At 42.0% G+C, this 25,191-nt stretch overlaps 1 protein-coding gene across 1 annotated transcript; it reads left to right on the top strand.

Moving 5' to 3' along the window:
• Positions 1-325: 325 nt before the first annotated feature.
• LOC106583034 (monocarboxylate transporter 2) lies at positions 326-23,745 on the top strand. The gene is made up of 5 exons (XM_014166788.2): positions 326-482; positions 9,121-9,341; positions 14,873-15,016; positions 18,253-19,095; positions 22,534-23,745. Exons 2-5 carry the CDS (start codon positions 9,125-9,127, stop codon positions 22,806-22,808), a joined length of 1,479 nt encoding a protein of 492 aa, XP_014022263.1. The 5' UTR covers positions 326-482; positions 9,121-9,124; the 3' UTR covers positions 22,809-23,745.
• The last annotated feature ends 1,446 nt before the right edge of the window (positions 23,746-25,191 follow it).

Below are 25,191 nucleotides of genomic sequence, written 5' to 3'. Positions count from 1 at the left end.
GCTATTTTTCGAAGTAACTGATCACATTCATGTAACATTGTACAATGGTAGTTTAAAAAAAAAAAAATGCATCGTAGGGAATGTTTCATAAGCAAGCATTTCACTGAGGTCTACACCAGTTGAATTCGGTGCATGTGATGAATACAAAACAATTTGGTACCTTTTCAATAGTTAATTTTTGTAACAAATATACCTAGCAAGTTGACACGACGTCACTGAGTAGGGACATTCTAGTGACCTGGGTAGTGAAAGATGGGACCATCAATGTCGGTTTGCATAAAATATAAAAAACGACCAGAATCGATTGCCTAGTAAATCAAATTCATAGCCTTTTGGGTAGAAGACTTCGAATTCAATGAACCACCAGGGGGAAATGAGGCGACACGTGTCTAAAAGCTTCTGAAAAGTACTATCAATTTGTTTCAGAAACTTTCGGGGTTGTCCTGAGTTTAAGTGCTGGGCTTTGCATTTTCGTGGTCAAGGTAAGATTGTTTTATTTATGTCTCGCACCCAATATGTTCAACGCTTCAACTTGTGTTGTATGTGTGCACTCAAGAGTCGGATATCCACGTGTACCAACCAAATTTGAGGCTTCCTGAATTTGTTGGGTGTATCGCAAGTGGTCATTATGCTAGCTCCTTAAAATGAAAACACGTTCTTTGGATTTTTAAATTGACTCCATATGTAGGATCTGGCGAGATGATGCAGCTTCACAAGCAAACCGCTAAAACGTATAGTTTACGTTCTTTTGTGCGTCTCATCAGGTAGTCTTGATGCAACTATCGTACAACGGCTAGTTTGAATTACTTAAACTAAACTTAGCCATGATCAGCCTGGTCTCAGACTAGACATAACATGGTAAACGTAAATCCCGCGCACTCAAATTAGTGAGCTTGGTATGGTTACATAGGACAGATGGTTACTTAAGGCAAAAAACACACGTAGGATGGTTGGTGTGGGTGGTGTGGGTGAATAGGGCAAACGTCTAGCAACCCAAAGGTTGTGACTTCGTTTCGCATCCCGGACAATTTTAGCTAATTTGCAAATGTTCAACTACTTACTATGTTAGCTAACCCTTAGCCCTAAACTTCACCCTTGAACTCAACTCATAAATTTAACCCTAAACCCTATCTTAGCTAACGTTAGCCAACTAGCTAAAGTTCACGTAGTTAGAATTCATAACATACTTTTTTTGCAAATTCGTGACATATTGTACCAATTGTAATTCATAACATATCATACGAAATGACTGATGGACATCTACAAATGTGTACATGCCTTACGAAACATATTATTCTAAATGGAGAGTCACTGATGTATGTACAGAATAATACCAAATGCTTTGAGACCAGGTTGAAATGATTGACACAGCAACATAAAAAAATTGAATCTATGAGTATGAGTCTAAAAAGCAGAGTAAGTAAACAAATCAATTGGAATTACACCATCTACAACAATAGCAGATATTGAAAGTCTATTTACTAATGGGCATTTCCATGTAAAGGACCCATGAGCACCAACGTGAAGTTCATAGGAGCATGTTAAATGTGGTTTCAAATGAAAGCTAAGAGTCTATATTTTTGAGAATATAAGGCATATATACATTTTTCAACTATTTTATATCCTAAATGTTAGGAATAAGTAAAAGGAATCTCACATGCTGACTGCGTGCGCAAGCGTTGCAAAATAAATGTACACATACATGTTACTCTGATTCCAAGATGGCGTAGCAGTCAGACGTCTGTCTTGTCCCGTTCCATGTATATATTTTTCTTTGTATATATTTTAAATATTTTTTTAAATCTCAATTTCCATCTACGGACTGAACATACTCTCCTGCAACCCGCCTCACCCAATGTGATACGGATCTGCAATTTTTTACACTTTAGAACCGGAACCCCCATCAGAAGCTAGCCAGCTAACTAGCTAGTAGTTAGCCACTGCTAGCGGTCATCACCGTTAACTCGGACATCAGCCAGCCTCAGCCCGGTCAATTCCTGCCAGTGTGCACAGCGCGATAACAACCCAGAGCATATCGGACTGCTTTTTCTCTACCACATCTCCGGATTCCTACCGCAAGCTCTGAACCTTTACACCGGAACATTGCAGCTAGCTAGCTGCTATCCGAGTGGCTACTCCTGGCTAACGTCTCTGTCCCTAAGCAAGCACCAGTTAGCCTGGAGCTAGCCTGGAGCTAGGCCCGTCTCCCGGCTAGCTGAAGAAGTCCATCATCCAATTCTTGGGCTACAGTACCTATTTTGCCAATACCTGGACCCTTTTACTGCCGACACGGAGCCCCGCCGATCCGTCACGACTGGTCTGCCAAAGTAACCATCCGAGGGGGTTTCAACAGGCTCTTCCATTGCGACGTCCCCCGAAGGCCCATCTGCTAGCCTCGGCCCGCTAGCTGTCTGAATCACCATGTCTCCAGCTCACCTAGCTACTCACTGGACCCTATGATCACTCGGATACACATGCCTCTCCCTAATGTCAATATGCCTTATCTATTGCTTCTTTTGGTTAGTGAAGATTGTCTTATTTCACTGTAGAGCCTCCAGCCCTGCTCAATATGCCTTAGCTAGCCCTATTGTTCCACCCCCCACACATGCGGTGACCTCACCTGGCTTAAATGGTGCCTCTAGAGACAACCTCTATCATCGTCACTCAATGCCTAGGTTTACCTCCACTGTATTCACATCCTACCATACCCATGTCTGTACATTATGCCTTGAATCTATTCTTCCGCGCCCAGAAAACTGCTCCTTTTACTCTCTGTTCCGAACGCACTAGACAATCAGTTCTTATAAAGCCTTTAGCTGTACCCTTATCCTACTCCTCCTCTGTTCCTCTGGTGATATAGAGGTTAACCCAGGCCCTGCAGCCCCTAGCTCCACTCCCATTCTCCAGGTGCTTTCATTTGTTGACTTCTGTAACCGTAAAAGCCTTGGTTTCATGCATGTTATACTCGTTGGCTGGCCTTCACTACATATTCGTTGCCAAACCCACTGGCTCCAGGTCATCTGTAAGTCTTTCTTACGTAAAGCACCGCCTTATCTCCGCTCACTGGTCACCATAACAACACCCACCTGTGGCATGCGCTCCAGCAGGTATATGTCACTGGTCACCCCCAAAGCCAACACTTCCTTTGGCCGCCTTCCAGTTCTCTGCTGCCAATGACTGGAACAAATTACAAAAATCTCTGAAGCTGGAGTCTTATATCTCCCTCTCTAACTTTAAGCATCAGCTGTCAGAGCAGCTTACCGATCACTGTACCTGTGCACAGCCAATCTGTAAATCGTCCACCCAACCTCCTCATCCCCATATTGTTACTTATCCTCTTGCTCCTTTGCACCCCAGTATTTCTACTTCTACATCATCATCTGCACATCTATCACTCCAGTGTTAATGCTAAATTGTAATTATTTCGCCCCCATGGCCAATTTATTGCCTTACCTCCCTACACTTGCACACACTGTACATAGATTTTTTTTTTGTGTTATTAACTGTACGTATGTTTATGTGTAAATCTGTGTTGTTTGTGTCGCACTGCTTTGCTTTATCTTGGCCAGGTCGCAGTTGTAAATGAGAACTTGTTTTCAACTGGCCTACCTGGTTAAATAAAGGTGATAAAAAAAAAAATACAATACACTGTTCGAACTTGGTTCTATTTGTGGTTCTTTATGAGCTGCAAGTCCCGCCTCTCCCCTCTCCTCAAATCAAATTGGCGAGCCTTTAACTGACTGACCAGTTCATTTTCTCTTATTGTGACCTCCCTCTTCACGGTTAGCATGGAGCACTTCTCTTCATCTTTTTGGATCTTCTCCAAGGTCCATTGTGTCAGAGGAACTTCTACGTTCCCAGGAGATTTCAGTGTTGGATGAGTGGTGAGGAAGCGATCCTTACATTCACCAAAAGCACATAGCTTCGATTTCGGGTCACACATACTTGAGTCGACCATGTCCTCAAGGTTTTTGGTGGACTAAAGCCCAAGGCTGTGAAGAGAATTTGCCATGAACTGTAAATTCTCATGGGTTTTGCACTGACAAGTTTCACAGTCAGTGTCATTGGGCGTAACAACCCAAAATGGCCGGAGGCGGCAGAAGGAGGTATAGGACAACTGACCTAGTTCCTCAGACTGGAATTTCCTGTGCAGATTTTTCATTGTGTGGTGGTTTGTTTGCATCATCACGGAGGAAGAAATCGTTAACTTTCCTTTTGATTTCTGTTCTGCTTCCCTTCCTTCCTCGTCAAAAAAGAGCAAAAGGTCCCCTTCCAACTTCGCGCTCTTATTTGAAAAGCCCAACACTGTCTGGGCATACTTCTGCAGTTTACACTTCAGTATATTCACAGAGGTCACTTTTGTAATGATTTGCTTGTTCTTCTGTTTCCTTGCATTTCTGTATTTTGTTTTGATATCTTTAATGAGAGATGTGTGAAAGAGAAGAGCCCTTTTAATAGGTGATGTCACATTCTGATGTCTCAGCAATGCTTTGACTGTTGAACGAGGCGATACGTATGCCTGTTCTCCCATAATCCTTGCATACCTCTTCCTGTATTTTTCATTTTTTTCCTCTCCTTTGCCACTTCTGATTGTAAAATCTCTTTTTGGAGTCTACTGTGTGTTTTCTTCTAATGCGTTCCACTTGCTGGAGTTGCCTAAAACGCATTAAATGCATGGTTAGGATTATAGAGGTAGTGTCAGAGATAGAGTTAAGGATAAGGGTTAGTAGATTAGGGTTATGGGTTGTGGTTAGGGATTATAGTTAGAGTTAGTAGAAAGTTTAGCAACTAATAATCTTAAATGCCTTATTTTAAGCATATTCTAACCTTGAAGGCTGATTTTTAGGACTTTTCGTGATATTGACCCGTGTGAAGTTTGGTATGATTACATAGGACAGATGGCTACTTAAAGCAAAAAACGAAAGTAGGATGGTTGGTCGGTGTGGGTGTATAGGGCAAACGTCTAGCAACCCAAACGTTGTGACTTCGATTCTCGTCATGGGCAATTTTAGCTAATTAGCAAATTATACAACTTACTGTTAGCTAACTCTTCCCCTTAACTTCACCCTTTAACTTAACTCCTAAATTTCACCCTAAACCCTAGCTTAGCTAACGTTAGCCAACCAGCTAAAGTTCACCTAGCTAGAAATCGTAACATACTTTTTTTGCAAATTCGTGACATATTGTACCAATTGTAATACATAACATATCATACGAAATGACTGATGGACATCTACAAATGTGTACATGCCTTACGAAACATATTATACTAAATGGAGAGTCACTGATGTACGTACAGAATAATACAAAATGCTTTGAGACCAGGTTGAAATGATTGACACAGCAACATAAAAACATGCAACCTATGAGTATGAGTCTAACAAGCGGAATAAATAAACAAATCAATTGGAATTACACCATCTACAACAATACAGCAGATATTGAAAGTCTATTTACTAATGGGCATTTCGATGTTTAAGGACCCATGAGCACCAACATGTGAAGTTCATAGGAGCATGTTAAATGTGGTTTCAAATGAAAGCTACAAGTCTATATTTTTGAGAATTTAAGGCATATATACATTTTTCAACTATTTTCGATCCTAAATGTTAGGAATAGGTTAAAGGGCTCGTACATGCTGACCGCGTGCGCAAGCGTTGCAAAATAAATGTATACATACATGTTATTCAATTATTGCACACACACTGCTCACACGCGTCAACAGGCGTCTGCGTAGCCAGGAACTAAAATAGAATTTGGTTGAATTTGTGATGCTTGATGCACTGCAAGTTCCGCCTTTCCCATCTCCTCATATCAAATTGGTCACATACACGTTTAGCAGATATTATTGTGGGTGTAGTGAAATGCTTGTGTTTCTCGCTCCAACAGTGCAGTAATATCAAACAATTTCACAACAATACACACAAATATAAAGTGAAGGAATGGAATTAAGAATCTATAAATATTTGGACGCGCAATGTCAGAGCAGCATAGACTAAGATACAGTGGAATAGAATACAGTATATACATATGAGATGAGTAATGCAAAATATGTTAACATTATTAAAGTGACTGGTGTTCCATTATTAAAGTGGCCAGTGATTTCAAGTCTATGTATATAGGGCAGCAGCCTCTAATGTGCTAGTGATGGCTCTTTAACAGTCTGATAGTCTTGAGATTGAAAAACAGCTTCTACCTCTTGTTCCCAGCTTTGATGCACCTGTACTGACCTCACCTTCTGGATGATAGCGGGGTGAACAGGCAGTGGCTCGGGTGGTTGTTGTCCTTGATGATCTTTTTGGCCTTCCTGTGACATCTAGTGCTGTAGGTGTCCTGGAGGAGAGGTAGTTTGCCCCCAGTGATGCGTTGGGCAGACCTCACCACCCTCTGGAGAGCCCTGCGGTTGGGGGCGGTGCAGTTGCCATACCAGGCGGTGATACAGGATGCTCTCGATTGTGCATCTGTAAAAGTTTGTGAGTGTTTTAGGTGACAAGCCAAATTTCTTCAGCCTCCTGACGTTGAAGAGGCGCTGTTGAGCCGCCTTCACCACACTGTCTGTGTGAGTAGACCATTTCAGTTTGTCAGTGATGTGTACGCAGAGGAACTTGAAGCTTTCCACCTTCTCCACTGCGGTCCTGTCGATGTGGATAGGGGGGTGCTCCCTCTGCTGTTTCCTGAAGTCCACGATCAGCTCCTTTGTTTTGTTGACGTTGAGTGAGAGGTTATTTTCCTGGCACCACACTTACAGGGCCCTCACCTCCTCCCTGTAGGCTGTCTCGTTGTTGTTGGTAATCAGGCCTACTACTGTTGTCGTCTGCAAACTTGACGATTGAGTTGGAGGCGTGCGTGGCCACGCAGTCATGGGTGAACAGGGAGTACAGGAGGCTGAGCACGCACTAATTGTACAACAATTAAAATATTAATTAGGCCTTAATCTATTGATTTTGCATTATTTGGAATACAAATATGCATCTGTTGGTGACACATACCTTAAAAAAAAAGTTAGGGGAGTGGATCAGAAAACCAGTCAGTATTTGGTGTGACCACCATTTGCCTCATGCAGCGCGACACATCTCCTTCACATAGAGTTGATCAGGCTGTTGATTGTGGCCTGTGAAATATTGTCCCACTCCTCTTCAATGGCGGTGTGAAGTTGCTGGATATTGGAGAGAACTGGAACACGCTTTCGTACACGTCGATCCAGAGCATCCCAAACATGCTGCCTGTCCTCCTGAACGATTAAAATAAAACCTTGATTGTTTGGATGAGGTAGGCCTACAGTCATCTTCAGCAGCCTTGATCAGGTCTTGCGGGGTCTTTCACTTCAAGTTTTGTATTGGTGTGTTGACTTTGCAGGTTCTTCAAGAGATTGGAAGTTGTGTTTCTAGCATTGGAGAGGTGTTTCACACCTGGGCACAGTTTACATTTTGGAGTTCTATTCTTGTCGTTTTCTCCTACCAAATCAAAATAATGTGTGTAACATGAATAACCTATTTCAAACACTTCCGTATAAAGCCTAACCCTAGGCAGCAAGATGCAGCCACTGGTCAACGAGTACTTCCACGCTGGGAAAGTCGAATTGCAGAAGCATCTAAAATATTTTTATCTCCCCACTAAAGGTGTGTGTGTGTAAACATTCTCTCTGTCTCTCGCTGTCTCCCCCCTCCCCCCCGACCAAATCTGAACCAATCATAGACGTCTATGTTTCACAAATTGGGAGAGTACAGTAAAGTTAAAAGACTTTAAGTACGGTTCAGCACAGTACTTTATATATTCAGTAGCGCTATACAAATTAAAGGTATTATTTTTTATAACCATAATTATGCATTTCTGTGTAGCACAGATCAGGGACTAATGATGAAATGCCATTATTGCAGTTCTGTTACTGGGTATAAATCTACTTCACTTACTGTAGTTCATAACCAAAATAGATTTTCTTAAACCCAAGGTGTCATTATAATAGCTGACATCCCATTCTTTCTGCAGACATATTTGAATCTTAATTCTGAGCAGATTTTCAATCGTTTTTTTTTTTAAACCATGGTCACGTAAATAACTGAGGGAGATTTTACAGAAATTCAGTTACTAAACGTTGCATCTGTTCTTCGAGTAAATGTGTTTTTGTAAAATGTTCAGTGTAAATTGTTAAAAGTATTCATTTAGCATAGAGTTGTATGGTTTGTTAAACTTTGAAATCAGTAGTTTTTGTTTGGCATATATTTTAATGTGAAAAATCTGAAAGTAAGTGCAATTTCTATTCAACATTTTCATTTGGAACAAGGAGTAAAAATATGTGTAGCATGAGCCTATGCATCAACGGTTTTATTGTATAGCCAGCCCATGGCTACTCAAATACTATTTGGGAAGGTCCGGTCACGCAAAAGTCCAGATGGATTTGTCATTTAATTGTGTAGTAACAAAACTCCACCTCGCAACCCATGAAACCCCAAACTGTTCACACCTCTCTTGGCAGATCCATTTTTTTTAAAGCAAATTTCTTGTAATTCTACAAATTTTGCCATGGGGCATAGAGAACCTTTTGACGTTTTTAAAGTGAATTTTCTGCAGTTCATGACCTGTCTTATGTGTTTATATGATAGCTGAGTGTCTCAAAAAAGTCAGTGGGGGCTCTCTGGGGGTTGAGGCCTCAAGGCACGTAAACAGGCCATGATAACTAGCCTACAAGAGTTCAATATGTTAGCCTAACTCACCTACCTAGCTTATATGTTGATCAACTGGACATTTCTGACAGGTTATAAATAGCTCTTGAAGGTCTCAGTTAATGACATAACAGGAAAACTGCCCATACACTCAACAGCATTAAGTTGAAATCATGACTGACTTGAAACTAATCAAATCACGAAAGAGGTTAGTCCTGTATGCCCCTTCCTGTGACAGCAGTAACTTGTCACTTTAAATGTGTGTAAATACCAAACAGAGACAATACCTGGGTCAAACAATTATGGTTTGGGGAAATAAAGTGATGATTTGACTGTTTTTCTCTCTGTAGTGATTTGTCTGTGTACTTAAAAAAGGTATATTCAAGATCATGTTTTTGCTGTCATGAAACACTTTGATCCGGAGTGTGAACTTCATCATCATCCTCTCCTCTATCGACAGAAACATGTCCCCTGCACCAGAATCTCCTCTGGGGTACATCCCTCCGGACGGGGGCTGGGGCTGGGTCGTGGTGTTTGGGGCCTTCATCTCCATTGGCTTCTCGTATGCCTTCCCCAAAGCCCTCACAGTCTTCTTCAAAGACATCCAGCTGATCTTCGGTGCCTCCTACAGCCAGATAGCATGGATCTCCTCCATTATGCTGGCAGCCATGTATGCCGGTGGTGAGTAGGCACGCATGTAATCAAGCAGCTTTGAGCCAGCATCAAGTCACATGAGGACCACAATGCACAGATTGTATTAAGGGATGCATGTCTTGTATGGAGCTTTGCAGTTGCTTGTTTTTTCATCCCCAAATTGTAGGCCTGTGTCTTGCATGTGAGGACTGAGTGTAGTAGCTGGAACTAATCAAGAAGAATGAGTACTACTGTGTTCAAATGACTATGACAGCCTAAGAAGTGAAGTCTTTTTGCAGTCATCAGACTTCTCTAAAATTAGATGTTATTATCCCTGAATAATACATACAGTGGGGAGAACAAGTATTTGATACACTGCCGATTTTGCAGGTTTTCCTACTTACAAAGCATGTAGAGGTTTGTAATTTTTATCATTGGTACACTTCAACTGTGAGAGACGGAATCTAAAACAAAAATCCAGAAAATCACATTGTATGATTTTTAAGTTTCTTGTTCTCCCCACTGTATGTTTGTAGTTTATTTAGTCACCATTCTGTATACTTCTGCCCCTCTTTGGACACTGTGTTAACTAACCTCCAGCCGAGCTTCAATGCCATACAACTCTCCTTCCGTGGCCTCCAACTGCTCTTAAACGCAAGTAAAACTAAATGCATGCTATTCAATCGATCACTGCCCGCACCTGCTCGCCCATCCAGCATCACTACTCTGGACGGCTCTGACTTAGAATACGTGGACAACTACAAATACCTGGGTGTCTGGTTAGACTGTAAACTCTCCTTCCAGTCTCACATTAAGCATCTCCAATCCATAATTAAACCTAGAATCGGCTTCCTATTTCGCAACAAAGCATCCTTCACTCATGCTGCCAAACATACCCTCGTAAAACTGACCATCCTACCAATCCTCAACTTCGGTGATGTCATCTATAAAATAGCCTCCAACACTCTACTCAACAAACTGGATGCAGTCTATCACAGTGCCATCCGTTTTGTCACCAAAGCCCCAAACACTACCCACCGTTGCAACCTGTACGTTCTCGTTGATTGGCCCTCGCTTCATACTCGTCGCCAAACCCACTGGCTACAGGTCATCTACAAGTCTCTGCTAGGTAAAGCTTCACCTTATCTCAGCTCACTGGTCACCATAGCAGCACCCACTCGTAGCACGCGCTCCAGCAGGTATATCTCACTGGTCACCCCCAAAGCCAATTCCTCCTTTGGTCGTCTTTCCTTCCAGTTCTCTGCTGCCAATGACTGGAACGAACTGCAAAAATCTCTGAAGCTGGAGACTCATGTCTCCCTCACTAGCTTTAAGCACCAGCTGTCAGAGCAGCTCACAGATCACTGCACCTGTACATAGCCCATCTATCTACCTACCTCATCCCCATACTGTATTTATTTATCTTGCTCCTTTGCACCCCAGTATCTCTACTTGCACATTCATCTACCATTTGTGTTTTAATTGCTATATTGTAATTACTTCGCCACCATGGCCTATTTATTGCCTTAACTTACCTCATTTGCACTCACTGTATAGACTTTTTGTTTTCTTTTGTTCTACTGTATTATTGACTGTATGTTTTGTTTATTCCATGTGTAACTCTGTGTTGTTGTATGTGTCGAATTGCTATGCTTTTTGCAAATGAGAACTTGTTCTCAACTAGCCTACCTGGTTAAATAAAGGTGATATATATATATATATATATATATATATATATATATATATATATATATATTTTTTTTTAATACATTTAGTAAGTCTACTAGTTGAAGAAAAGACAGTAGTAGGCTATTTGAGATGAAAGCCAACCAATTGCAACCGACTTTATCATGCTGATAGAGTAAGCATAGAATAAGAAGCTTGCTGTCTTCCTTTACTCTAATGAGCTTTGACAAAGCAACCTCTCATTTTGGAAACCCGTAAATATATTGAATTAAAGAAACTCGTTGACCAGTGGCTGCATCTTGCTGCCTAGGGTTAGGCTTTATATGGAAGGGTTTGGCATAGGTTATTCATGTGATTTTACACCTGACACGAATTTGGGTATTTAAACAAAGCCACTCTTTCACTTATGAATGGGGCCGTGAGGCGGCGGGGGATTCACCCTGGGGCATGTTCAGTTGGCCATCATGAGTGTTGATCCAGGGCACAAGTATATAGACTGTCTGTCAGTTGAAAACGTTGTTTTTTGTTTTGTTTACCCTTGCTCTGTTTGCATGAGCATTTATACTCACAATTGTCAGTCTGTGCCGCAAGCCTTGATGGGACCTGATGTGATGAATGACCAACATGAGTGTTGCATGTCACAATAAGAAAAAACTACCGTCTTAGAAATCACTGTTGTTACTCAACGCCTGGGCCTGAATTTATTAACGATAAGGCACCTTACATGACTCATTAGATGACACTGAGATATTATAATAGAATGATCCAATTGAAGTTTGAGATAAATCAATCAGTGGCTGCAAGGTTAAAAGATGACAGAGCGCCTGACTCACCTGCAGTCACCAGCACAGAGAATCCTGTGAAGTATTCCTGTTCTCAGTGGCGGAGGCACATGGCTTTATCATATTGTCCTTGGCTCAGCTTTTGCAATGTCACCCAGTTGAAAAAAGACAAGGAGAATATATCAGTCATGGGTTCAGCACATTTGGGCATTGCACCAAGTCCCTATGGGACAAACGTGACAGCATTTCAGGGAACCTATGACTTAGGGAGCCAGAGTGATAAAGTTATAATGGGAGAGAAAATTGTGATGTCTGGGATGTAACCCCAAAGTAACACAGGAACTGGGAGGATGTGATCTATGCAATACATACCACTAGTCCCTATCCTCACTGGGGTTTGCTAGGCTGGATGAATCTGTTCTAGCAAGGGCACTGCTCAGATTACATGTCTTTTTTTTTATAATCCAGAAATTATTGCGGTATGTTGTAGATTGGTACATGCACAAGTGTATTTTTTATATCTATGCTGCCACTACTAAACATTGCATTTTTCAACAATGAAAAGAGGGAAAAAAATACTAGATATGGTGTACTTCTGCTGGACCTGTGGGAGGGGATGAGAAGCATGGTTTGATTAAAAAACAAAGGGAAATAAAATGAGAATTTGATTTATTCTTTGAACCTGTGTAGCGTACAGCTGCTTTTACATGAAGTATTACGCCAAGGTCATTGTCAGAAAATACAGTGCATTTGGAAAGTATTCAGTCCCCTTGACCTTTCCCACATTTTGTTACGTTACAGCCTTATTCTGAAATGGATTTAAAAATAAATGTCCCTCATCAATCTCCACACAATACCCTATAATGACAAAGCTAAAATAGGTTTTTAGAATTTATTGCAAATTTATTAAAAATAAAAAACATACCTTTACAGAGGTATTCAGACCATTTGCAATGACACTCGAAATTGAGCTCCAGTGCATCCTGTTTCCATTGATCATCCTTGAGATGTTTCTACAAATGTGGTAAATTCAATTGATTGGACATGATATGAAAAGGCACACACCTGTCTATATAAGTGCACACCGTTGACAGTACATGTCAAAGCAAAAACCAAGCCATGAGGTCGAAGGAATTGTCTGTAGAGCTCCGAGACAGGATTGTGTCAAGGCACAGATCCGGGGAACAGTACCAAAACATTTCTACAGCATTGAAGGTCCCCAAGAACACAGTGGCCTCCATCATTCTTAAATGGAAGAAGTTGTGAACCACCAAGACTTCCTAGAGCTGGCCGCCCATCCAAATTGAGCAATCGGGAGAAGGGCCTTGGTCAGGGAGGTGACCAAGAACCCGATGGTCACTCTAACAGAGCTCCAGAGTTCCTCTGTGGAGATGGGAGAACCTTCCAGAAGGACAACCATCTCTGCAACACTCCACCAATCAGGTCTTTATGGTAGAGTGGCCAGACTGAAGCCCCTCCTCAGTAAAAGACACATGAAAGCCTGCTTGGAGTTTGCCAAAATACACCTAAAGGACTCTCAGACCATGAGAAACAAGATTATCTGGTCTGAATTTGGCTTGAATTCCAAGCATCACGTCTGGAGGAAACCTGGCACCATCCCTACAGTGAAGCATGGTGGTGGCAGCATCAGGCTGTGGGGATGTTTTTTCTGCGGCTGGGACTGGTAGACTAGTCAGGATCGAGGGAAAGATGAACGGAGCAAAGTACAGAGAGATCCTTGATGAATACCCGCTCCAGAGCACTCAGGACCTCAGACTGGGGTGAAGGTTCACCTTCCAACAGGACAATGACCCTAAGCACACAGCCAAGACAACGCAGGTGTGGCTTCGGGACAAGTCTCTGAATGTCCTTGAGTGGCCCAGCCAGAGCCCGGACTTGAACTGGATCGAACATCTATGGAGAGACCTAAAAATAGCTGTGCAGCGACATTCCCAATCCAACCTGCCAGAGCTTGAAGATCTGCAGAGAAGAATGGGAGAAACTCCCCAAATACAGGTGTGCCAAGCTTGTAGCGTCATACCCAAGAAGACTCGATGCTGTAATCGCTGCCAAAGGTGCTTCAACAAAGTACTGAGTAAAGGGTCTGAATACTTATGTAAAAGTGATATTTAAGTTTTTTTATTTGTAATGAATTTTAAAAATTGTCTAACTGTTTTGCTTTGTCATTATTGGGTATTGTGTGTAGATTGATGAGGGGGAAAAAACGATTTAATACATTTTTGAATAAGCCTGTAACGTTACAAACTGTGCATAAGGTCAAGTGGTCTCAATACTTTCCGAATGCACTGTATACTAGATGTGATAAAATATATATATATCTTTTTTTTGTTTGCATAAATCACGAGCTATGTAAGTAAACAACAATTATTTAAAATGTGTTCTTTTAACACGTAATCTATTTTGGAGAATGGTTACAGAGTGGTAAAAATAACACCATTATTTTATTCAGATTAATCATCAGTCGTAAACTTGCGATTGAAATAGCCTCTGTCTGCCAAACTAATCCGCTTATTTTTTTACTAGGAATTTTCAATTATCACTCTCCTTGCAGATTGTCATTCTAGCACTGACTAGAAAGGCAGCTTGTTGAGATTTCAATAATCGTGGCAGCCTACATATTTTCTTGATTGATGCTCCCTCTTTTTTTATTTTATTTAATGAATTGCGGGGAATGATTTAGCGTTGTGTGATGCTAAAGGACTGTTCTACGTGTTCTCTGTGGCAGGGTTATGAATGAAGGATAAAGAGAGACCGAATATAGAAGGCTCTTTAATTACTGATTGATCACTCACACTAGCTGTTTTTGCGGGAACATTGTCAGGAGAAATGCTCATGAGTCACTGGCTTGCTTTGCTTATGTAGATAAGATAACTATTTAGAACATCAGATACCCCTTCACGCCCTTTTAGACATGAGTTACTATATATGAATATTTGACCGGCAGTGCGTTAGGGGTAATGAATAGGGATGAAGGGTTAGGTTTTGGTAGAGTTGTCAACTGCCTATCCATGACCTCAATGCTGTATGAACCTAAGACCGACACGTTCTCTCCCCTTCTCCTCTCTACTCTCTCACTCTTTTCCTTTGCAGGACCTATCAGCAGTATTCTGGTGAATCGCTATGGAAGCCGGCCTGTGGTCATAGCTGGTGGAGTGATGTGTGGCGTTGCTATGGTAACTGCTTCTTTCGGCAATACCATTACGCATTTGTACATATGCGTAGGAATCATTGGAGGTACCCACTCTTTTCATACGTTTGATTGACGTGGATTGTTTTGTGATTTTATGTTTATGTGTGCGCCAAATCATACTCAACAGAAACAAAAATCACTTGTTTTTAACTGAATTTAATAATAATTTCTGTAGGCCTAATTCACAAGTTTAATGTATGCTCTAAATGTGTGAACCTAAATAATTCTAATTGTTGGTCCTATTGAAGATAATGTAGTTGATTAATTATACCTAAAACACACCGTTAGATATAAGGGTTCAGGAAAGACATCTGGGACGATGTGCTGTGTAAATGAACCAGTCTCGACACGGGCTTAGACTTGTTTACCCTGCTGATAGACCAGCCAGGCGGTGCTCCTATGAGGCTACACATCCTCTCTGGGTGGCCCTGGTCTCCCTGGCTGGGCTGGGCTGGCGTGCTGTCTGTCTGGGTTCAGGCCGGGGAGTGGCCGGTGCACTGGGGGGGGGGGGCAGCAGCGCAGGTGTAATTAGAATGGTGCCATTCTGGTTCCAGGAGAGCACGGTTTACCAGGGCCCCCTGTTCTCTCCCACAGGCTCCCGTCCTGGCTCCCTCATGGTAGTGGCTGCCAACCGCCACCCAGCGAGACTCATTAACCAGCCACTGAGCTGCAGGCCTGGAGGATTAATAGAGGGAGGAGGGATTTGTGTTGTGTTCTATCCTCTCCTCATTGCCCTGGCCCACTGAGACACACTAGGCTAAGACACACATCCCTCTCTCACATACACGTACAGTGCCTTCAGAAAGTATTTACACCCCATTGACTTTTTCAAAATATTGTTGTGTTACAGCGTACACACAATACCTCATAATGTTAAAGTGGAATTATGTTTTCAGAAATGTTTACAAATTTCAAAAATTCAATTGTGTCTTGAGGCAATAAGTATTCAACCCCTTTGTTATGGCAGCCTAAATAAGTTCATGAGTAAACATTTGCTTAACAAGTCACAAAATAAGTTGCATGGACTAATTCTGTGTGCAATAAGAGTGTTTAACATGATTTTTGAAGGACTACCTCATCTCTGTACCCCACACATACAAAGTGAAGTTATTCATTACACTTTGGATGGTGAATCGATACACCCAGTCACTACAAAGATACAGGCGTCCTTCCTAAATCAGTTGCTGGAGAAGAACGAAACCTCTCAGGCATTTCACCATGGGATCAACAACACTGTAGTTACTCAAGAATACTAAACTAAATGACAGTGAACAGAAGGAAGCCTGCACAGAATTCAAATATTCCAAAACATCCTTCCTGTTTGCAATAAGGCACTAAAGTAAAACTGCAAAAAAATGTGGCAAAGAAATGTACTTTTTGTCCAGAATACAAAGTGTTTGGGGCAAATCCAACACTTCACTGAGTACCACTCTTCATATTTTAAAGTATGGTGATGGCTACATCATGTTATGGGTATGCTTGTCATCAGCAAGGACAAGGGAGTTTTTTTAGGATACAAAAAAAAAGGAAATAGAGCTTAGCACCGGCAAGATCCTAGAGGAAATCCTGGTTCAGTCTGCTTTCCAACAGACACTGGGAGACATTCACCTTTCAGCAGGACAATAACCTAAAACACAAGACAAAATATACACTGGAGTTGCTTACCAAGATTATTATTATTATTATATATTTTTCTACCTTAATTTAACCAGGAAGGGCTCATTGAGATCCTGGTCCTGGCCAAGATAGGCAGCACCAAGTCATTACACCATTACAGACTGACAACATGAAAAACTACACGTAATCTAGTAAAAACCATAGAAGTCACAGGAGTGTAACGAAATCATAAAACAGCAAATTAAAAACATTGACAGTCAAGTTTAAAACTATTTTGTAAGGAGTTCCATAAAAGCCCTTTTACCAAATTCAGTTTGGACATTTGGAACAGTTAGCAGGATAAAGTCTTGCGAACGAAGAGAGTACCCACCTCATTTCTGAAGAATAAAAATGGCCAAATAAAATGGTAATAAACCCAAAATGGCTTTGTAAATAAAGGTATACCAGTGACTGAGCCTACGAGTGACTAGAGAAGATCAGCCAACCCTGGAATATAAGGGAGTGACTAGAGAATGCCAGCCAACCCTGGTATATAAGGTGCAGTGGTGCATAACAGGTTTTGCAGTTTTAAAATACATCTCAATGCTCCATCATAAAGGGTGTCAGTTGATCTCAAACACTGAGCAGAAGCATTCATATATAAAATATCACTATTGAATGTTCCTGAGTGGCCTTTTTTTGACTTAAATCTGCTTAAAAATCTATGGCAAGACTGGAAAATGTATGTCTAGCAATGATCAATAACCAACTTGACAGAGCTTAAAGATAAAAATATTTAAAAAATATGTGCAAATATTGTACAATCCAGGTGTGCAAAGTTCTTACACAGAAATACTCACAGCTGTAATTGCTGTCAATGGTGATTCTAACATGTTTTGACTCAGGGGTGTAAATACTTATGTCAATTATATATTATTTCTGTATGCAACAGCCAGTTAAGTTGAAGAGATTTTCTCCCTCTGTACCATCTCAAAGAGACAAATAACAAATACAACGAGTATTTATTTCTAATCATTGTACTTTAAAGAGCATCCCAATTCAATCAAGTTGAAACAGAGATAATTGTTGACCAAAACTCTTAAAACAATGAAGATGAAAACTAATCAAAATCCCCTGTGGAGCTGGGATATCTACCTTGCATGAAGTCTTGTGTTAGCATGTACTTTTCAATCAAGGAAGAATGCATACTGAGAACTATTTATATCTGTGAACTAAAATAAGGCTTTGGAAGTTGTGTAGCTCAGTGGGCATTGTTCAGTGGGGGATTGTGAGCAGCAGACATTTAGCAGTCGTTAGAATGATGGAATGGTTCAGTCGAGGTTGCTACCTGGAGCTCTTCATCTTAAAGTGGAGACTCATTTAGAGAATAAGATGCTCATTTACAGGCTGAAATGTTACTAAATTGGATTTTGGGGAAAGGAGGTGGTAGTGAATGAATTACCTGGAGTCTCTAATTTGCCATTAAAATGTAGAAAAAAAATCAGAAAATGTTCCAGCTTCCTTAAATGAGATTTTAGTTGGCAATGTGAAATGAGATGGAACCTTAATGTGCACAAAGTAGAATGGTCTTAATTTAATCCTGTAGTACCAGTCGTTTTAAATTGTATCCTCTGAAAATGTGACATGTGAACGTAACTACTCTCCTCTCTTGTATTTTCTGCAGGGTTTGGACTCTCCTTTAACCTCCAGCCGTCCCTCACCATTATTGGGAAGTACTTCCAGGTCAAGAGGCCATTAGCCAATGGGCTGGCCATGGCAGGAAGTCCAGTCTTCCTCTGTACCTTAGCACCTCTCAACCAGTTCCTGTTTAACCACTTTGGCTGGAGGGGCAGTTTCTTCATCCTGGGAGCTCTGCTGCTCAACTGCTGTGTTGCCGGCTCTCTCATGAGGCCCATTTGTCCAAAGCCAACTGGAGACCAACTCAAGCAGACAAACGGATTCCTGAAGAAACATCCCACGGACCAGTCTGAGGCCCAGGTGAATGGACACAACACACAGCTTGAGAAAGGCTGTATGGAAAACTTCAACAGGTTTCTGGACCTCTCACTCTTCAAGCACAGGGGCTTTCTGATCTACATCTTAGGGAACACAATGATGTTCTTTGGTTTCTTCGCCCCTGTAGTGTTCCTAGCCCCGTACGCCCGGAGCCATGGCTTTGATGAGTACTCCTCCGCCTTCCTCCTCTCCATCATGGGCTTTGTGGACATGTTTGCCAGGCCGGGGACTGGGCTGATAGCTAACACTAAGTGGATCAGGCCCAGGATCCAGTACTTCTTCAGCTTTGCCATCATTTATAATGGTATGTGCCACCTGTTGTGCCCCTTGGCCAGCGGGTACTGGGGGCTGGCGGCCTACTCAGTGTTCTTTGGCATAGCGTTTGGCATGGTGTGTGCCCTGCTGTTTGAGACACTCATGGACCTGGTGGGGCCTCAGCGGTTCTCCAGTGCAGTGGGACTGGCCACCATCATTGAGTGCGGCCCCGTGCTCCTGGGACCACCTATAGGAGGTAAGCCTACACACTGAACACAGCCCACAGTCCCCCTCCTTCTCCAAAGTCAATACACATACAGCTCATAGACAGCTAACAGCTTTAGCCAACAGAACCTATTGATAAAAGGACAAGCACTATTTAACTAGTCACCATTCTCCCTCCAGTTCCTCTAAGATCACCTCTCCATTGTCATTCAGTACATGGCTGTCAGTACTATCCCAGCATTACACATGCACTTGAGAGAAGGAGAAGTCCTACTTTAGAAGACGTTGGGTAAAAAAATGTTTTTTATTTGAAGCAGAAAAAGCAGCTAGTTGGTTGTTGCTCTCTTTCTCACTCTGCTCCTCTGTCACGGCCGTACGCTGCATGCTGTATGGTGGTGGAGTGGAGCCCAACTTCTTTCCAGGGTGTCATTATTGTAAGACATTCCAGTAGAATTGGATTATCATCGGTGAGCAGGGCGGCCTGGAGCACACGGCCCTCCTAGAGAAAAGCAGTAATTGGTCACGGTTATTTACTGCTGTAAATAAGCCGGGCTGCTCCGGCTTTCAGGGCACGCCCGCTAGAGGATTCATCCTCCACGCAAATTATGGAACATTTTTCGGAGCTAAGAAGCCGTAAGGGTAATGACGGTCTCTCTGCGACTCTTTCGCTGTCTATTTTCCCTTCTCTCTTTACCAGGTCCCCTCGGCCTAGAGTACAAGGCCATTAGACCTCTACTATCACTGGCTGCAAACAGAAGCTTGGAGAGTTAGTTATTGGAGTTACAGAAACCTTTGACCATTACAGTGTTCCCAACTTAATTTGATTAGCTGACGATACGTTCATGGAAAATTAAAAATGCACTGTAAGCGATTGACTCTAACCCCAAATCCTAATTAGCAAGCACAATCTAGTACACTTTACTATTAAAACAATGTCATAGATCTCTCTCTGGTTCTAAGGTTTCAGAGGAGGCATTTCCACATAATAGCTTACTACTGATTAGGAATCATTGTGTAAGGTTATTCTGACAGGACCATTTGCTTTCATGCTTTTTTTTGTGTGTTATCAAAAAGGGATAGTTCTCCCCCCATATTTCCCTGAAATTGCCAGGGATAGAACAACTTTTCAAAACGTGATCTTCTACAGTCAACTTTGATGTTTAGCACAGAGAAGAACTAACAATGTTAACATTCTCTGCTCAGCCCAAACTGTTAAATAACACATTTCCATGGAAGTGAACTTGCTTATGGTCTTTGAACCACCTGTGGGCTTCCTCTGACATAATACAAATGTTCTCCTCATGGAGTCCCTCTCATTTCAGTCTCTGAAATGGTAGAACACGCTTCTCTTCCCCAGACAAACTGGTGTTCTGCCTAGTCCATTGCCAGGTGTCAGTGTGCAGCGGTAGGATGGAGTCAGGCACAGGACACAGAACTGAGTAAAAGATGTACTTTACTCAAAGAAACAACAATAATTTCCAGGCAGGGAAAAACACACCAGCGCACAGAAGTCTAGAACATTAAACAACAAACAAACACGCACAAAACCATGTGGGAACCAGAGGGTTAAATAGGGAATAAATTCTAACGTAATGGGAACCAGGTGTGTACAATCAAGACAAAACAAATGGAAAAAGAAACGTAGATCGGTGGCAGCTAGAAAGCTGGTGACATCGAACGCCACCCGAACGAGGAGAGGCACCAACTTCAGCGGAAGTTGTGACATCCATAGAGATCCTATGGTCTTGTCTGGCAGGTAAAAGTAGGATCCCATTTGTTGTCATTCCTAATATCCCTCTCATCTACAGAGTTTTAAGGAGGTGTAAATGTATAGCTCTCCTGGTTGTTTTGTGCGACCCCGTTCTGAGGTGCTCTTTTAATGGAGGTAAATGCAACTCTGCATGTTGAGCATTCTTCTCCAGAGGGCAGAGTCTTTACGTTTCCCATTACAAGTCTCCTCGTTACGGCCAGCCTCATCGTGCTGCGCCGTGCCTCTGTCCTAACCTGGGGGTCAGCCTAATTAGGAGGAAGTGATGTAATTGGTGTAATTATCCTTTTGCTTTCTGTGTTTAATGGAATCTCAGTTCAGACTTCACTTCACTCATCGGACTCCCGTAACTTGGCCATAATGAAGCCATGAATATGCATTTAGAAAAGAGGTGACTATGCCAGATGGACTTAATTACCGTTCAGCCAATCAAGGGCTGCCTTAATTAGGGTGACGGTTATCTGCATATGCCCACAGGACAGAACACCCTCAATCAGACCATGGCCCTGATGCTGATTTATACTGGACCATGGGCAAAGTGACCCCCCCCCCCCACACACACACACGAGAGATAAATGAATGGCCCCGTCCATATCAGCTTTATTGAAAATTGACTCATTAAGAACAGTCTTTTAATTGGTTTACCTAACCTGAAAACTGCCCCTCCATTTAACAACCCAACTTTGTGTTTATGTATAGTGGGTGTTTAGTGTTGTTGATTATGTCAGACTCAGTAATTGACCATTAGTAACTGAAGTTTGCTGGACATCAGTCCATTACAGGTAAATACTCTTATAAAAGTTTGAAATGCAGAGGGCAATCAAATGCAATGTCTCCTTGCACAAACACATGGAAGTTAGATAAGATGCATAAAAAGTATGTGGGTAAATCATGTTGTGGTGCTCAGCTGTAAAAACTTTCTAAATGTATTCATTGTGATTGAATTAGTTAATGACTGTAAACTCCCCATAAAATAGCTTGGGATAGTACAGCTTGGGATAGTACAGCTTGGGATAGTACAGCTTGGGATAGTACAGCGTTGTCACAGATGATCTTCACCTTCGTTAGTCAATTTAGCAGATCCGACAAACAGCTGACATGCATAACCCTGCAGAGTGTTATACAGTATACACAGACGGAGGGGTGGACTGACAGATAATTAGATACACACTGTGGAGGCTGAGTGAGATGGGGAGGACTGCAGAACGATCCAGGGGAGGATGGAGGCTCAAAAAGCTTATGGTTCCAATCTGATATAAACTACGTTTGTCACTTTTCTTCCTCTGAAGCGAGCTAGTTTTTGATCGTTTTCAGAATGGGCATGGCCACACTCCTGATTCGTTCTTGTGCAGCAGACAAAATTGCCTTCCCAGAGAGCAGTGTGGAGCGTGGCCAGGTGTAATGGCTCCATGTTATTTCCTGCATGTCTCCAGTAGGATCGTCCTATCTTCTTCTCTACAGAACAGAGTTTGAAAAGCACATTAAACCATACCCATGTTACACCTCCTGATTCACCTCGTGGAGCGAGATGGGGAAAGGCTTCCCTAAACCCATAACAACCTGTTGATGGAAAGATACTATAAGCAGGGGGGATTTTTGTGGCGATCTTGTCTAACTATACTTTCTATAACTGAACTTTTGATCGGAAAAAGGGAACAGAGACTTTGTTTAACCTTCCGTAACATTTCTGCTCCCCTGCAGGAGCCTTGGTGGACACCTTTGGTGACTACAAGTACCTGTACCTCATGTGTGGAGCGGTGATGGTGTTCGCAGGACTCTTCCTTTTTGTTATGAACGTCTACAACTACAGGATGCTGGAGCGGGAGAGGAGGCAGGAGGAGGGAGAGGTGAAGGAGGGCTGTGAGAGGCAGGACCAGGAGCAGGGTATGTGGCTGTGTGAGAGGGAAGAGGCTTCCTCCGAGGAAAGAGCAGAAGAGCCTGAGTCTACGAAGCAACAAGACACCCAGGGAGACTAAAACACGCTATCAATCACACCAGTGTTTACAAGCACACTATATTGATTTCAGTACATCAATGTATAGGCCCATCTCATATCCCCTCCACCCACACATACACACACATCCTATTTTATTCTGTTGTTTATGTTGGTTCCTGTTAATGTGTTAACTCTACTCCTAACCTTGGTGGAGTACACGCCTGTAGCTGTTTCACCATGCTGACAAAGGCTGTTTGGAGAGAACTACTTCTGACTGTATGAGATCAAATAGCAGTGTAATCCTTTCTGGAACGTTATTTATTTGAGCAGCCAGGTGTGCCACTCCCCTGAGCAGTCCCAGCTAGTATCCAGTTTCTCGTGGTCAGGGACAACTCCAGGCTCTAGTAATTCATTCTAAACAAAGAACACCTAATAAATCTATGTAAAGTTACATCGAGTGTTACTCTGTGAATTATGACCGTTAAATACATACTTGATATCAATAATGAAACTGTGAACAAACATTTGCAGTTGAGAGGTTTGTCACACCCATAATGAGGATATAATATTTCAGCCTTGTGGGCGTCATGAACATTTGACTCTTCTGCCTGTATTGATGTTACAATGAGTGGATGAAGAATGCACTGTTACTGACATTATGATGTCATGTTATGCGTCTTGTTCATGATCCATTTTCACTTATATGACCAAAAGAAGTGTCTGCTTTAAAATGTTCCCAAACAGATCAAAGAATGAATGTAATGAACACGGATTCAGCTGTAATGAAGTTTACAATGACGATGTAATTCATGTCTAGATAGGCTGTAGCTTTGCATAAACTGTTAGTTTCTTTTAAAGATGGATTTATTGTTATAAGGTACTAACTGGAACTCACTTTTAAATGCTGTATTTGAAGGACTGTATTCGAAGTGAATATGATTGGGTAGAATACTCAGCAATAAATGCCATCATTCTTATTCAGTATTTGATTACAATAATTTCAATAACAAAACAGCATATGAATTACCGTGCACCAGATGTAAAGTATACAATTCAGAAAGAATACTGTCTTTCTTAACTCTTTACATTTAGCTTACAGAAATATTGTAATGGATAATATTGTTTCTTGTAGTTTTACCACTACAATTCAGCTAAGACAAAAGCATGTCTGTGTAAAAATATTGCTGCATATTAACAGCAGGAGAGGAAAATTACATTCCAAGTGGCACAGAACTTGGTGTCAAAGCCAGATTTACCATGCAGCCATTAATGTTTGTAGCTGTGGCCAATTTTTCACACCAATTAGAAAGATGTGTAACAAGTTTGAAAATGTCAGCGCTAAGGGCATGACTAGCTAATGAAGCAAGGCCCGGATGTTCCACACTAGCGCTCTGAGCCGCATGAAGTCTCTGACACACTCAGCAAATCACTAAGCCAATAAATTAGAACCCGCACACTCACCAGCCCACAGCCCAGCCCAAGGTCCTGGGACATGGCAAGGTGGGGGATGCCCCAGAGACAAGTCGCTGAGTCTGAGATTCTTTTTCTTATTATAATATATTTCACCCCTCCATGCTGTTGACCCCCTACCCCAACCCTCATCTACCCCCTGTGTGTTCCCATAATGCCCCATGGTCATTGCCCTTCATGCTGTCTCTCAGAACAACTCTCTAGTCTCTGGTGGATCCACAGAGGCGGTTCAGTGACCAACCTTTCCATACAGGGTTGGTGGAAGACTTTTAGGGCATGCTGATGTGTTTGTTGTCCCTTTTTATTAGGTTTTATCTTCGCGGTGAAGGTATGAATGCATGATAATCGTGTCGTGAACCTGTGGTCCTTGAGAGGGAGCAATGTAGGGTACAAAACATTAGGAACATCTTCCTAATATTGAGTTGCACCCCCTTTTGTACACAGAACAGCCTCAATAAGTCGGGCAATGACTGCAAGGTGTCGAAAGCATTCCACAGGGATGCTGGCCCATGTTGACTCCAATGCTTACCACAGTTGTGTCAAGTTGGCTGGATGTCCTTTGGCTGGTGGACCATTGTTGATACACACAGGAAACTGTTGAGTGTGAAAAACCCAGCAGTGTTGCAGTTCATAACACACTCAAACCAGTGCGCCTGGCACCTACTACCATACCATGTTCAAAAGCATTTACAGTGCATTTGGAAAGTATTCAGACCTGTTGACTTTTTCTACATTCTGTTACGTTACAGCCTTATTCTAAAATTGATTAAATTGTTTTTTCCCCCCTTATTCAATCTACACACAATACCCCATAATGACAAAGGAAAAACAATTTGCAAAAACGAATATCACATTTACATAAGCATTCAGACCCTTTACTTAGTACTTAATTGAAGCACCTTTGGCAGCAATTACAGCCTCGAGCCTTCTTGGGTGTGACACTACAAGCTTGG

This window comes from Salmo salar, chromosome ssa22 (assembly GCF_905237065.1).
Source record: "Salmo salar chromosome ssa22, Ssal_v3.1, whole genome shotgun sequence".
In the NCBI taxonomy this organism is placed as follows: domain Eukaryota; kingdom Metazoa; phylum Chordata; class Actinopteri; order Salmoniformes; family Salmonidae; genus Salmo; species Salmo salar.
Note: the sequence above shows the minus strand (reverse complement) of the source record. Positions and strands in the feature narration are given on the sequence as shown.